The sequence below is a fragment of the Equus przewalskii genome, chromosome 15 (genome assembly GCF_037783145.1).
Source record: "Equus przewalskii isolate Varuska chromosome 15, EquPr2, whole genome shotgun sequence".
Taxonomy (NCBI): domain Eukaryota; kingdom Metazoa; phylum Chordata; class Mammalia; order Perissodactyla; family Equidae; genus Equus; species Equus przewalskii.
This window is the reverse complement of record NC_091845.1, coordinates 37876288-37893247: the sequence shown is the minus strand read 5'-3', so window position 1 is coordinate 37893247 and position 16960 is coordinate 37876288. Positions and strand designations below refer to the sequence as shown.

Sequence of the window (16960 nt, the reverse complement as noted above, 5' to 3'; positions counted from 1 at the left end):
TTTTAAAGTTGAGGGAAATGTCTCTTGGAGAGAGTAAGCAATTTGTCTAAAGCTTCACAACCCATTTGCGTAAAGCTGGGATTGGAACTTGCTTCTTCTAACTTCAGCCAACAGCACAGGAACAGTATGAAGAGATGTTTGGGAGGAAGCCCCTTTTGGCTAAAGGCAACACCTCCTCCTCTTTCAGAGAGCCTGAAGAAGCTGGATCATGCAGCTCAGGATGTGGTACACTGTGTGGAGAGGACAGTACCAAAGCAGAAATCCAGTAGCAAGCACCCACCTGTGACTTGGCTGGTACTCTGAGCTGGAGGGGCTTGGGTTTGAACCCAGACTTTGCTGCTTTCTTGCTGTGTGACCTTTTGCAAATCACTTCCTTACACTAGGCCTTCGTTGTCTCCATCAAATATGAATAACATTTGTCTAACAAAGTTATCAGAGTTAAATGAAATGATATGTATAAAAGATGTAGCAGAATCTCTAACATATAGAAGGTACTTAATACAAACTAGTTTCCTTCCTAGTTGAGTGAATTTTTTTTTTCTTTCTTTCCATAGCATTTATCTAGCCGGCAGAGTGTACAGCAAAGCACATCCCAGGTAAGCAGTTTAATCAGGCCTCCCAGTCTTTTCCCTCAACTCTTTCAAGAGATCACAACATAGGGATGTACCAGGAAATGACAGACACCCCTGACTTCTTGAATGTGTGGTGCCTTTCACCTAAGGAGGCCTGACCTCCAAGCAGATTTGGCCAGTCTCCACTCCTCTGTGCAAATTTACATAAGCACAATTGAAAGCAGCAGACTGAGAGACTGAAATGAATTAGTCTGGGAGAAAATAAAAATGTCTTTTAGAATGGTAACTGTTACCATCTGACAGTGTAAATCAGGTATATCGGGGTCCAAGAAATGTCTTTGAAAATGGTTCCCTGAAGAATTTAGATGTTTGTGACCTGATGGAGATTTTGAGTTCACTGTAAGTTGGAATTACTGTTCCCATGTCTCTTTCACTCTGTTTACTTCTCCCAGCTGCCTATTTGTCCACCTCAAACCAAGCATATTGATGCAGCACCCTCTACTAGCAGAGAAAACACCTTCAGTCTCTCTTTTAAATGATCCCCTTCAGCAATATGAGGAGAGTTAGTCATTTAGTTTTCATTTTATTTATGATTAGTGTAATGAACAACAGAAATCACTGTCTTTTGCATTCCTTATTAGGTAGATACAATGCGCCCACGTCATGGGGAAACCTGTCGGATGCCAGTGCCACATCACTTCTTTCTCAGTCTGAAGAGTTTCACCTACAATACCATTGGGGAAGATACTGATGTCTTCTTTTCCTTATATGATATGAGAGAAGGCAAGCAGATCAGGTAAAATTTACTAGATGTTCTGGTGAGGTTGAGACTGTGTTAGTATGGTATGGCCTGGGTCATAGGCATCTCTGGCCTTCAGAGAAGATAGGTACACAGAGGAGGCAAAACAAGATAAAGTGGCCTCCTCTTACTTAGCTGGGAGTTTTGCCTCAAATCCCAGTGTACCCTGAAGGCACATGTGGCCTCTTTTTTGTTCTATGCCTATTTCCACATCGAAGCTCAAATCCCAGTCTTGGCTATCATCACCTCAGGGAGAGAAAAGGATGCATGTGTTCAGAGAAGATAAACTGCCAGAGAAAACACATAGTAGAAACATAAAACAAAGCAACACCAGCAAAGAGGGCAAGTTCTAGAATGCAGGAAGCCCTGGACTCTCCCTTCTGCAACTGGGAGAGAGGAGTCACAGGGAAATAAGCTAATGGTGTCCTGTCTGAGGGTAGCCCCAGCCTTCAATGCCTTTCCAGCCCTGTGAAGGGGAGAGCATCTTCTAAGAAGAAGAGAAGGTTGGCCTGACTCCGTTGTTCATCTTTGCCTTAGATTGGAGGAGGGGATGCAGAAAGGAGCTGACACATAGCTTGGCAGAGCACTGAGGCCTTAAAGCATGAGCAAGTGCAGCAGTGCTTTTGTCCTTGAAAGGTAGGGAGGAATCAAGGAGACACTCTAGGCTTCTCTTCTTCTGGAGGCCAGCAAGGCTATGATGGGATGAGATGACCTTTGTAGCTAAGTTGGAATTTTAGGAAGTCCAAACATTTCTCTGTAGTCATCGTCTAGGTGGGACAGAGAGAAAATAAATCTTGGGATAATTTTATATTGTTTGGTGGCTTCCTGTGTTAAGAGTGCTTTATGGGTTTTTTGTTTTGTTTTTTTACTTAAAATTTGAAAACAACTGTGAAACAGTTGTTCACTTTTCCAGTTCTGTGTTACATGTGGGAAAATTAAAAATGGAAGTTATAACAGAGTATAAAAGGAAAGCAGTTAATTTGCATGCTCCACAGTGCCTCTGGTCTTGACCACTACCCACCCCAAAGTTAAAGGACTGTGTTTCACTTTGGCATAGGAATAAAATGATATACTCATTAATGAGGGCATGTGGGTTTTTCCTTGTCACCAATGGCTCCCAATATGTGCTTCTAGGAAAACTGTGGTAGAGAAGGTAGTAGTGGTGGTGATGGCAGCAACAGCTGCTACACACAGGCAAGACTACAGGCCAGGGCTGCATGGGTATGGATTTTGCCTGCTCTTGTTTTTTCTATTAGACTGAAGGTTTGTAAACTTTATTGTTTATTTTTGTGTCTGGAAGAATTCTTTCTTCAAGCTAAATTTTGTGAGCAAGTTCAGTGTATGAAACAAATTAAATAGAACTACTCCACTATTGAAGGGAAAGGGGAAATAATAGGAATCTCACTATTCTCCTGCCCACCCAATATTCTGTGGAACCATTGAAAGTCCATGGGTTGCAGTTTGAAAACCAGAGCACACCACTTTGTCATCCTTGAGTGCCAGGGACTGTGCCTTCTCTCTCTGTGATCCTAGTACCTCACACAGTGCCTGTGTCCAGTACATGCTTTATTGGGCTTATTGCACAGACAAGCTCCCAGCCCAGCAGAGGCACCCTGCTGCTCTGGTTTGTAATCCATGCATTGCACCAGTTGATTTATCTTTGGACTTATTGTTTATAACTTAGCCTTAATAAATAAAAAAACATTTTAAAAGAGGAACTATAAAATAAAATTTTTTTTGTGGAGTTGCTGGAAATGTGTATGTAGGTCATTTAAAAATCCCTCGACATTACAGAACTATATCACCTTCCCACTCACGTAATATAAATATAAGATCCTTAGTTGAAAATATCATCCACTTTCTTTAGTTTTAAGAGTGAAGTAATAAGCAGAATTTTAGATCTGGGTTTAATCAATAAATGTTCTTTCTTCTTTCCATTAGGATTTATGTAGTTCTATAAGCTCTCAAAAATTTTAGCTGATATTGAGCTAAAATTACCAGATAATTACGCTTTCATTATGATTAGGTATTAAATTGGTCATGTATTATTTTCTTGAAGCAGTTGTCAGAGTCATGAAAGGTTAGGGATGTATTTCATCAGGTACACAGAGTATTGATACAGAGCAATTGGTTTAATTGTTTGTTCCCCTCAAGAGAAGTCCTTGAGTGACTCTCTTTCCAATCAAATATTGCTAGTCTAGTCTCCAATCAAATGGTGCTAGTCTACTGTTAAGCATTACCAGAACACTCTCACCTCTGTGCCAAACAGTACATGTGAGCAGAGGGAGCAGGCTAAAGAGAAGACCAGATATTCCTCCACTTTAAGTCTCACTGCTGATTCCACAGGCAAATCTAGAGGAGTTAAAGTGAATGACAAATTGCAAACCCACATACTGCATTCTTATACATATGTTGACTGATGTGTGAATATTAGATGATCTGCAGGAGGGAAGAAGCAGCAGCTGGCAAGGCCTTGGTAGCTCTATGTTTTGTGACATTTCATCATTCTGAACAGAATCATAAATATTTAGCCTTGAGATCTAAATCTCCAATGAAGACCTCTCCCGTGAGCTTCAGGTCTTCATGTCCTTTTTCCTACCAAACATCTGCCCTTGGATGTCCCCCAGACAGTTCTACCTCAACATGTCTAAACTAAATGCATTTTCTTTCTTGACACATATACTTCCTCCTGTGCTCCTTAAATCAAGTGAAGGACATTATCATTTGCTCAGAGATCCATGTCAGAAACTTAGGAGTCTTCTTAGTCTTCTCCCTCTCTATCTCAATTAATCACTGTATTCTGTCTATTTTCTAAATATTAATCAAATCACTGCCCCCACTCCATCCCCACTGTCACCCCAGATCCTTCACATTTCTCCCCAAATGTAGACTCCCTGAATCTACTGTCTTCCTACCCTGAGTTATTCTCCACACCATCGCTATTACTTCTCTTTTAAAAATGCAAACTGTTCACGTCAGCTCCCACTTAACTTAAAGCCCTTGTTACTTAGTGTGGCATAAAAGGACCAGCATGATATAATTCTGCCTATTTCTCTAATCTTTTTTCATGAATCCTCTTTTACTCCTGATGACTTATTCAGCTTCCCTAAACATGCCTTACTCTTTCATGATGCCCTACTCTTGTTGGCTTAGTAAACTCCTATCCATTCTTTAAAACTCAACTTTATGAAACTTTCCTCAGTCTATATGTAGGATCAGGCTCTGGGGTTTCATTGCACCCATGATGACACCCTGTACCTAGCTTTATCCCATTACTAGCTATTATTTGTAATTGTACACATGCATATAGACTTCCTCCACTGGAATGTGAGCTTCTTTGTGTGTTTTTTGTTCCATTTTCTCTCTAGTGCTAAGCACAGGACTTTGGATATTGGAGTATTAAATAAATATTTATTGAGCTTATGAATGAATCAGTGCATCTATCAAATAAGTACCAATCAATCACCTATGAATCAAGAAATTTTCATGTAATTAAACAGTTTAACTGTAGCTTTTATTGAGGGTTTCTTGTTTGTAGGCCCTTGCAATAACTGCGAGGGATTTAGAGGTTAAAAACAAATGTCCCTGATCCTGAGGAGGTTTGGACAGGTCATTATAAGATTCCTAAAAGATGTGAAACATGTTGTTCCTGATTTTTGATACCCAAACAAGCTGAGTGGAAAAGTAAGGTGGGAACATGTCTTACTGACATGTGGTAAGACTTTAAGCACAATAAGAAATCAGGGAAAAACAAACAAGAAATACAACCTGTTAAGATAGAAACTTTTATAGAGTTTTTCTAAGCTAAAAAAAGGAAGTCCTCTCCAAATCCTGGTGGTTTTATATATTTTTTCTAATCAGTTACATTTCAGACTTTGTTTTATATTTAGGATTAAATTGTATAGTTTGGGAAAGAGATACAGTTAGTTTTACAACGTAATATACTGAGAGAGATGGCTTTTCCTGTCATGATGAGCTGGATCAATTGTCAGCAGGGTTTTGAATTCATGGGAACTATTTAAAAACAGGAAAAAGTAGTCAGGGAAGAAGAGGATCATTGAGAGACTGAGAAGCCAGAAAGGGCTCTGGAAGAAAATGAAAGTAGTTCAATTAAAGAGTATCCGAGATTCAGGATAGAGTCTTTTAATTCATTTGTTCAGTGAATATTTATTAAGCATCTGCCAGATATTGGGATAGATGCTAGAGAGAGTGAGCAAGAGAGATATCTGCTCGTCTTCCTGGAGCTTACAATCTACTAGAGAGACCAACTCTCTCTAGTAGAGAGATTATTAAATACATGATCACATTAATAAGTGTATAGTTTAAAAATTGTGATAAGTGCTAAAAGGAAAATCATGCAGGGTGCTATGAAATCTCATGTAGATTGGAGTGAGGGGAAGCTCTCATGGCTTCCAAGCCAAGGCTCAAAATATGAGTAAGCAGAAAGAGTGGATAATGTGATCTAGGCAGAGGAAGGCCTAGATGCAGGGAAAAACTTGGTACGTTCAAAGAACTGAGGAGTGGTCAGTGTTGTTGGAATGTAGTAAGTGAGAGAAGGAAAAGATATCACAAGAGGCAGTTGAAGAGATAATCAGGGACCACATTATGCAGAGCCTTATAACCAGGGAATGATTTTGGATTTTATTGTAAATTCAAGAAGAGAGGATATTCAAGAATGAAAAGTAGCAGAGGCAAAAGCATGAGTCAGAAACAGTAAAGACATCAGTGTATGTGTGCAGGAAGTTAGAAGAAGCTATTAGAGCTAGGAAAAATTTTGTTGACAGTAAACTCCGAGTCTTGAACCTGTTTCTTACCTGTCTTTGACTGTTCACGGTCCCTTGAACAAAGAGAGAGCACAGTAAACATCCAATCAGAAAACGAGTGCTAGAGACAAGATTAAATATGTCTAGGATAGCCCTGAAAACCCTGTATACTAATTGAGACTTAATACGTTAGGTAACCCTTATGAGTCCTTGGTCAGGAGAATGACATGTTGAAGGTGGTGATTTGAGATGATCACAGTGGTAGTATATATGTTAAACTGGAAAATAGATGAGTTAGAAACTGTGGCAGACATGAAGTGATAAGACCCCAGGATAAGGGGGCTAGCAGTAAGGTTAGAGATGAAAGGCCGTCTTGTCCTATAAGATCTGACCCCAGCCTCATCACCTCTATAACCTAATTTCCCATCGTTCCTTCCTTGATCACTCTACAATGGCCTCTTTACTGTTCCCTGAAAATGTGACACGTGTTCCTACTTTAGGCCCTTTTTTTGCACCAGTTGTTTCCTGGATATCCTCATGGTACTTTAATCCTCACCTTCTTTAGGTTATTATTCAAATATCACCCTCTCAGGCTTTTCCTGGCCACCCTGTCTAGAATTGAAACCATTATTAATGTGAGCTCCCAAATACACATACATATTCTCAATGTCCCTTCCTTGCTTTATATTTTTCCTAGGCACTTAATACCATTTAGCATACTAAATAGTTTGCGTATTTGTCTTCTTCATTCTCTGTGTCCCACTGCTGGACTGTAAGCTCTATGAGAACAGAGATTTTTTTTATCTGATTCACCAGAAAATCTCCTAAACCTAAGAGAGTGTTGGCATATGGTAGGTACTCAGTAATTATTTGTTGAATGGATAAGTAGTCTGCAAAATTAGCGACAAACTTAGTTCTTCCTTTTATCTCTTTCTCTTTTTAATACATATAACTCAATGGTTTTTGATGTTGGAAACAAGGAGAGTGCTGCTACAATAATTGAAAGCCAGCTGAATGAGAGAAATGATGAGTTCAGTTTTGGCTATCTTGAGTTTGAAGTGATAGCTAAACAACCCACAGGCCATGTGGTGGGAACAGCTGGGATGCAGGTGAGATGCCACAGATGAAGAGGAGAATTTTCATGGGGATAGTTCCTTCATGCAGAAACAAAGTTATTTGAAAAAGTGTGAGCATGTAAAGAGAGCAAAGGCTAAAACATAGGGAATATTTCAGTCATTAAGAAAAAATTTTATGTACCTAACATGTACAATGTGCTGCCAAGTAATTTAGTTCATTTAAGGTTGAGAAAGAAGTACAGGAGAAGAAACAATTGAACAAAACTGGGAGCATCACACTTCTTAATTTCAAAATATATTACAAAGCCACAGTAATCAAAACAGTATGGTAAGGGATTAAAAATAGGCATAACGACCAGTGGAACAGAATAGAGAGCCCAGAAATAAACCCATGCATATATGGTCAACTGATCTTTCACAAGGGTGCCAAGAATATACAATGGAGAAAGGGTAGTCTTCAATAAATGATTGTTGGGAAAACTGGGTATCCATATGCAAAAGAATGAAGTTTTACCCTTCCATTATATACAAAAATCAACTCAAAATGATTAAAGACTTAATGTAAGACCTGCAACTGTACAACGCCTAGACGGAAACATAGGGGAAAAGCTTATTGACTTTGGCCTTGGCAATGACTTTTTAGATATGACACCAAAAACACAACAAAAGCAAAAATAAAGTGAGATTACATCAAACTAAAAAAGTTTATTCTGCACAGCAAAGGAAATAATTAGCAAAATGAAAAGGCAACCTGCAAAACTGCAGAAAATATTTCTAAGCCATATATCTGATAAAGGGTTAATATCCAAAATACTTAAGGAACTTCTACAACTCAATAGCAAAAAAAACCCAAATAACCCAATTAAAAAATGGGCAAAGGAACTGAACGGACAGTTCTCCAAAGAAGACATATACATAGCCAGCAGGTCTTTGAAAAGGTACTCAGTGTCACAAATCAACAGGGAAATGTAAATCAAGACCACAATGCTATATCACCTCATAATTTTTAGGATCACTGTCAAAAAGATAACAAGTGTTATGGAGGATTTAGAGAATAAGTATACTTTTGATACTTACTTTTTGATTTAGAAATATTTTCTGCAGTTTTGTACACTGTTGGCTAACTGCTGGCTGCATTAGATGCCCATAGCTCTGCTGCAGCCCAGAGTGGACAAATGAGATCCAGCACAACCAGACAGTGGCAGAGCTGTGAGTCTGGGCAAACCAGCTCTCGGCTGCCATGAAAGCCCATAACACCACTGCAGACCCTAAGGAGGGAGCATGTCTAGGCAGTTCTGTGGGAGCAGGCACCAGCAACCCAAAGCCCTTGTGTGATTGTTCCCACAGCTGATGGGAAACCCCACAGGGCCACTGCGATCCCAAGGAGGGGCCCAGGCTCAGTCAGGAACAACTGATAGGGATCCTGGTTGGTGCAGATTATGCAGCTGCTGCCCTCCCCCCCCAGTGGCAGTAAGTGGAAGCAGTAACCAAACTCTGTGTCTATGCAGAGGCATAAATCCACACCATCAAGCAGTTTGAAAAAATATATTAACTCTCCAGAACAGAAGGAAAATGACAAGTACCCAGAAAACAATCCTGGAGACACAGAAATCTATAATCTAAATGACAAAGAATTCAAAATAGCTATCATTAAAAAACTCAATGAGTTGAAAGAGAATGCAGATAGACAACTCAATGAGATCAGCAACTACACCACAAAAGAGGTTGATACTATAAAGAAGAAGCAATCAGAAATGTTGGAGATGAAAAACACAATGGAGGAGATAAAGAAAAATCTGGACTCCCTGAACAGTAGGGCTGATAATATGGAGGACAGAATTAGCAGTTTGGAGGATAGGAATATAGAAATGCTTCAGATAGAGGAGGAGAGAGAACTAAGACTAATAAGAGGTGAAGAAACTCTCTGAGAAATATCTGACTCACTTAGGAAATGCAACATAAGGATTATCGTATCCCAGAGGGAGAAGAGAGGAGAATGGAGCAAAAAGCTTGTTCAAAGCAATAATAGCTAAGAACTTCTCAAACCTGGGGAGGGAGCTGGAAATCCATGTGACAGAAGCTAATAGATATCCAAATTTTATCACTGTAAAAAAACCAACCTCAATGCATATAGTAGTGAGGATTGCAAAAGTCAATGACAAAGAGAAAATATTAAGGGCAGCTAGGCAGAAGAAAATAACCTAGAAAGGAACACCTGTCAAGCTGTCAGCAGATTTCTCAGCAGGTACCTTACAGGCTAGGAGAGAGTGGAATGATATATTCAAAACTCTGAAAGACAAAAACTTGCAGCCAAGAATACTCTATCCAGCGAAAATATCATTCAAGTATGATGGAAAAATAAAAACTTTCCCAGATAAACAAAAGCTAAGGAAGTGCATTGCTAAAAGACCCCTTCCCCCCACAAGAAATGCTCAGGAAGGCCCTCATACCTGACACACACACAAAAAGGAAAGTGGTTACAAAACCCTGAGCAAAGGAGATAAGTGGAAAGACAAAATCAGAAAATTGCAGCTCTTCATTAGAACAGGTTGGCCAATGCTTAAGTATAACATTAAAGATAAGGGGAAGGAAAACACCAAGAATAAATATAATCTTGTCATTTTAACCACAAACTCACAACACAAGAAGAAAAAAATATGTAACAGTAACAACCCAGAAGAAGAAGAGGTAAGGGATGGAACCAGCTTAGTCTAACAAAATAACAGGCTATCAGAAAATGGACTATCTCACCTATGAGATGTTTTATACAAACCACATGGTAACCACTAAAGAAATAATTAGAACAGAGACACAGATTACGAATAAGAAGAAAACCAACATAGAAAACTCCCTAACTGAATTGGTAGTCCAAAGTTCATGGGACGAGAAACAAAGGAAATGCAGGAAAATCAGAAAACGAGCGATAAAATGGCAGCATTAGGCCCCCACATTTCAATAATTGCTCTAAATGTAAATGGATTGAATTATCCAAACAAAAGACACAGAGTGGCAGGATGGATTAAAGAACAAGACCCAACAATATGCTGCCTCCAAGAAACACACCTCAGCCCCAAAGACAAACACAGACTCAGAGTGAAAAGATGAAAGATGATACTCCAAGTTCATAGTGAACATAAGAAAGCAGGTGTGGCCATACTTATATGAGACAGACTTCAAGGCAAAACATGTAAAGAGAGACAAAGAGGGGCATTTTATAATGATAAAAGGGACATTCCACCAAGAAGACATAACACTTATGAATATATATGCACCTGACACAGGAGCACCAAAGTATGTAAAGCAACTGTTACCAAAACTAAAATGAGATATCAACAACAATACGACAATAGTAGAGGACCTCAACACCCCACTAACACCAATGGATAGGTCATCCAGACAGAAAGTCAACAAGGAAATTGTAGAATTAAATGAAAAACTAGACCAGATGAACTTGATAGATCTATATAAGAACACTTCATCCCAAAACAGCAGGTTACACATTCTTCTCAAGTGTGCATGGAACATTCTCAAGGATAGACCATATGTTGGGAAACAAAGCAAGCCTCAACAAATGATTGAAACAGCAATCAAAACCCCCCCAAAAAATGAAAGTCCAGGACCAGATACCTTCTCTGGAGAATTCTACCAAATGTTCAAAGATTTAAGACCTATCCTTCTCAAACTATTCCGGAAAATTGAGGAAGATGGAGAACTTCCTAATGCATTCTACAAAGCCAACATCACCCTGATCCCAAAACCAGACAAGGACAACACAAAGAAGGAAAACTACAGGCCAATATCACTGATGAACATAGATGCAAAAATCTTCAACAAAATGCTAGCAAATCGAATACAACAGTACATTAAAAAGATCATATACCATGATCAAGTAGCATTTATACCAGGGACACCATGATGGTTCAACACCCACAAGTGAATCAACATGATACACCACATTAACAAAATGAGGAACAAAAACCAAATGATCATCTCAATAGACAGAGAGAAAGCATTTGACAAGATCCAACATCCATTTATAATAAAAACTCTCAATAAAATGGGTATAGAAGGAGAGTACCACAACATAGTAATGGCCATATATGACAAGTCCACAGCCAACATGATAGTCATTGGGGAAAAACTGAAAGCCATCCCTCTGAGAACAGCAACAAGACAAGGGTGCCCACTCTCACCACTCGTATTCAACATAGTACTGGAGGTTTTGGCCAGAGCAATTAGTCAGGAAAAAGAAATAAAAGGAATCCAAATAGGCAATGAAGAAGTGAAACTCTTACTGTTTGCAGACTACGTGATCTTATATATAGAAAACCCTAAAAAATCCATTGAAAGCTATTAGAAGTAATCAACAATTATGGCAAAGTTACAGGGTACAAACTTAGCTTACATAAATCAGTAGCATTACTAAACTCTGATAATGAACTAACAGAAAGACAACTCAAGAACACAATCTCATTCAGAATCACAACAAAAGAATAAAATATCTTGGAATAAATTTAACCAAGGAAGTGAAAGATCTATACAATGAAAACTACAAGACTTTCCTGAAAGAAATTGATGAGGACATAAAGAAATAGAAAGACATTCCATTCCATGCACATGGATTGTAAGAATAAACATAGTGAAAATGTCCATACTACCTAGAGCAATCTACGTGTTCAATGCAATCCCAATCAGAGTCCCAATGACATTCTTCACAGAAATAGAACAAACAATCCTAAAATTCATACAGAGCAAAAAAAAGACCCTGAATTGCTAAAGCAATCCTGAGAAAAAAGAACAAAGCTGGAGACATCACAATCCCTGACATCAAAATAAACTGCAAAGGCACATAGATCAATGGAATAGAATTGAAAGCCCAGAAATAAAAGCACACATCTATGGACAGCTAATCTTTGACAAAGGAGCTGAGAATATACAATGGAGGGAAAAAAGTCTCTTCAACAAATGGTGTTGGGGAAACGGGACAGCCACATGTGAAAGAATGAAAATAGACCATTCTTTTACACCATTCACAAAAATAAACTCAAAAAGGATCAAAGACTTAAAGGTAAGACCTGAAACCATAAGACTTCTGGAAGAATACATAGGCAGTACACTCATTGACATCAGTTTTAAAAGGATCTTTTCAGACAACATGTCTTCTCAGACAAGGAAAACACTAGAAAGAATAAACAAATAGGACTTCATCAGACCAAAGAGCTTCTACAAGGCGAGGGAAAACAGGATTGAAACAAAAACACAACTCACCTACTGCGAAAAAACGTTTGGAAATCATATATCTGTCAAAGGGTTAATCTGCATAATATATAAAGAACTCACACAACTCAACAACAAAAAATCAAAGAACCTGATCAAAAAATGGGCAGAGGATATGAACAGATGTTTCTCCAAAGAAGATACACGGATGGCAAATAGGCACGTGAAAAGATACTCATCATCACTGATCATCAGGGAAATGCAAATCAAAACTACACTAAGATGCCACCTTACACTGGTTAAAATGGCTATAATTGCTAAGACTAAAAATAACAAATGTTGGAGAGGTGTGGAGAAAAAGGAACCCCCATATGCTGCTGGTGGGAATGCAAACTGTGCAGCCACTATGCAAAACAGTATGGAGATTCCTCAAAAAATTAAAAATAGAAATACCATATGACCCAGCCATCCCACTACTGGATATCTATTCCAAAGAACTTGAAATCAGCAATTCAAAGAGACTCATGCACCCCTGTGTTCACTGCAGCATTGTTTACAATAGCCAAGACATGGAAGCAACCTAAGTGCCGATTGACTGATGACTGGATAAAGAAGATATGGTATATATATACAGTGGAATACTACTCAGCCAGAAAAAAAGGATAAAATCATCCCATTTGCAACAACATGGGTGGACCTTGAGGGTATTATGTTAATTGAAATAAGCCAGCTAGAGAAAGACAATCTCTGTATGACTCCACTCATATGTGGAAGATAAACAAACACATGGACAAAGAGAACAGATGAGTGGTTACCACGGGAAAGGGGGGGTAGCAAGTGTGCACAAAGTGTGAAGTGATCCACCTCTGATATGACTGACAAGTAATAATGTACAACTGAAATTTCACAAGGTTGTAAACCATCATAACCTCAATAAAAAATAAGATAGAAAAAAATAGAAAATAGAACTGCCATATGATCCAGCAGTCCCATTTCTGGGTATATATCCAGAGGAATTGAAATCGGGATCTCAAAGACCACAAGCAGCATATAAAGGGAAGCCCATCAGGCTATCAGTGGACTTCTCAGCCGAGACCCTACAGGCGAGAAGAGAATGGCATGATGTATTTAAAGTGCTAAAAGGAAAAGACCTACAGCCAAGAATGCTCTATCCATCAAGGCTGTCATTCAGATTGGAAGGAGAGATAAAGAGCTTCCCAGACAAGCAAAAATAAAGGAGTTTATCACCAAGAAACTAGTTCTACAAGAAATGCTGAAGGAACTTATTTAAGTGGGAAAGCAATGACCACAAATAGAGATAAAAAAATTATTATCAAAAAAACAAAACAACAACAGCAACAACAAAACCAGGCAATAAAATCACTTGTAAAGGTAAAAATATAGTAAAACTAGCAGATTAACTGCCTGCGAAGATGATATGAAGGTTAAAAGACAAGTGTAGTAAAATCACCTATTTCAATGATAAGAGGGTAATGGGTGGACACACACTAAACAAGAGACTATATGTGATTTGAAAAACATAAAATGTGGGAGGAAGGGAGTGAAAAAGTAGAGCTTTTAGAAAAAGGTCAAGCTAAAGAGTATCAACTTGATATAGACTGTTATATACATAGAATATTATATAGGATTCTCATGGTAATCACAAGTCAGAAACATATAATAAGAAAGCAAAAAAGTAAGACGAAAGAAATAAAACCTATTACTAAAGATAGCCATCAAACCACAAGAGAACAGAGCAAGAGAAAAAGACAGGAACAGAGGAGAACTACTAAAACACCCAAAAAAAAGGTAACAAAATGGCAATAAATACATATTTATCAATAGGTACTTTAAACGTCAGTGGACTAAATGCTCCAATCAAATGCCATAGGGTGGCGAATTGGATAAAAAAACATGACCTATGTATATGCTGCATACAAGAGGCACACTTCACACCTAAATAAACTCACAAACTGAAAGTGAAAGGATGGTAAATGATATTCCATGCAAATGGCAAAGAAAAGAAAGCAGGGGTAGCAATACTTATATCAGACAAAATAGACTTTAAAACAAAAACTGTAACAAGAGACAAAGACGGGCACTACATAATGATAAAGGGAACAATCCAACAAGAAAAATATAACACTTGTAAATATCTATGCACCCAACATAGGAGCACCTAAATATATACAGCAATTATTAACAGACATAAAAGGAGAAATAATAACACGGTAATAGTAGGGGACTTTAACACTCCACTTGCACCAGTGGATAGATCATCCAAACAGAAGATCAGTAAGGAAACACTGGCCTTAAAGGACACATTAGACCGGATGGACTTAGTAGGTATATACAGAACATTCCATTCAAAAACCACAGAATACATATTCTTTTCAAGTACACATGGAACATTCTCCAGGATTGATCACATCTTAGGCTACAAAACAAATCTCAATAAATTTAAGAAGATCAAAATAGTACCATGCATCTCTTCTGACCACAAAGGTAGGAAAATAGAAATCAACTACAGGAAGAAAAGCAGAAAAGTCACAAAAATGTGGAGATTAAACAAAATGCCTCTGAACAACGAATGGGTCAGTGAAGAAATCAAAGGAGAAATAAAAAAATTCCTGGAGACAAATGAAAATGAGAATACAACATGCCAAAATCTGTGGGATACAGCAAAAGCGGTTCTAAGAGGGAAGTTTATAGCAGTTCAGGCCTACCTCAACAAAGAAGAAAAATCCCAAATAGACCATCTTAAAGCACATCTAAAGGTACTGGAAAAACAACAACAAACAAAGCCCCAAATCAGCAGAAGGAAGGAAATAATAAAAATCAGAGCAGAAATAAACAAAATAGAGACTAAAAAAAAAAGAAAGAAAAATTAATGAAACCAAGAGCTGGTTCTTTGAAAAGATAAACCAAATTGACAAACCCTTAGCTAGACTCACCAAGAAAAAAAGAGAGAAGGCTCAAATAAATAAAATCAGAAACGAAAGAGAAGAGATTACAACAGACACCTCAGAAATACAAAAGATAATAAGAAGATACTATGAAAAGCAATACACCAAAAAATTGGGTAATCTAGAAGAAATGGATAAATTCTTAGTAACACTCAACCTTCCAAAACTGGACCAAGAAGAAGTAGAAAATTTGAATAGACCGATCACCAGTAAGGAGATTGAAACAGCAATCAAAAAGAAAAGTCCAGAACCAGATGGCTTCCCTGGTGAATTCTACCAAACGTTCAAAGAAGACTTAATACCTATCCTTCTAAAACTCTTCCAAAAAATTGAAGAGGAGGGGAGGCTTCCTAACTCATTCTATGAAACCAACATTATCCTGATACCAAAACCAGACAAGGACAACACAAAAAAAGAAAATTACAGGCCAGTATCACTGATGAACATCGATGCAAAAATCCTCAACAAAATACTAGCAAATCGAATACAATAATACATTAAAAAGATCATACATCATGATCAAGTGCGTTTCATTCCAGGGATGCAGGGATGGTTCAACATCCACAAATCTATCAATGTGATACACCACATTAACAAAATGAAGAATAAAAATCACATGATCTTCTCAATAGATGCGGAGAAAGCGTTTGACAAGATACAGCATCCATTTATGATAAAAACTCTAAATAAAATGGGTATAGAAGGAAAATACCTCAACATAATAAAGGCTGTATATGACAAACCCACAGCAAATACCATCTCAATGGAGAAAAACTGAAAGCTATCCCTTTAAGAACAAGAACTAGACAAGGATGCCCACTGTCACCACTCTTATTTAACATAGTATTGGAAGTCCTAACCAGAGCAATCAGGCAAGAAAAAGAAATAAAAGGGATCCACATTGGAAAAGAAGTGAAACTGTCACTCTTTGTGGACGACATGATTTTATATCTAGAAAACCCTAAAGATTCCACTAAAAAACTTTTAGAAACAGTAAAGGAATACAGTCAAGTCACCGGATACAATATCAACATACAAAAATCAGTTGCGTTTCTATACACTAACAATGAAGTAGGAGAAAGAGAAATTAAGAATACAATCCCATTTACAATTGCAACAAAAATAATAAAATATCTAGGAATAAACTTAACCAAAGAGGTGCAAGATCTATACACCAAAAAATATAAAACATTGTTGAAAGAAATCGAAGAAGACGCAGAGAAATGGAAAAATATTCTGTGCTCTTGGATTGGAAGAATTAGCATCATTAAAATGTCTATACTTCCTAAAACAATCTACAGATTCAATGCAATCCCTATCAAAGTTCCAACAGCATTTTTCACAGAAATAGAACAAAGAATCCTAAAATTTATATGGAACAACACGAGACCCCGAACAGCTAAAGGATTCCTGAGAAAAAAGAACAAAGCTGGAAGTATCACACTCCCTGGTTTCAAAATATACTACAAAGCCATGGTAACCAAAACAGCATGGTACTGGCGCAAAAATAGACTCACAGATCAGTGGAACAGAATCGAGAGCCCAGAAATAAACCCACACATTTATG

At 37.9% G+C, this 16960-nt stretch overlaps 1 protein-coding gene across 38 annotated transcripts in view; it reads left to right on the top strand.

Annotated features, from left to right (window-relative positions):
* DOCK3 (dedicator of cytokinesis 3) overlaps positions 1-16960 on the top strand; it is a 445464-nt gene that overhangs the window by 241434 nt on the left and 187070 nt on the right. For all 38 annotated transcript variants that reach the window (XR_011526962.1, XR_011526961.1, XR_011526959.1 and 35 more), the window contains 2 exons: positions 555-596; positions 1214-1368. Coding sequence is in view for 34 of the 38 variants with exons in the window: in XM_070575184.1 (XP_070431285.1) it covers positions 555-596; positions 1214-1368 (197 nt within the window). In the remaining 4 variants the exon portion in view is untranslated. The remainder of the gene's footprint in view (positions 1-554; positions 597-1213; positions 1369-16960) is intronic.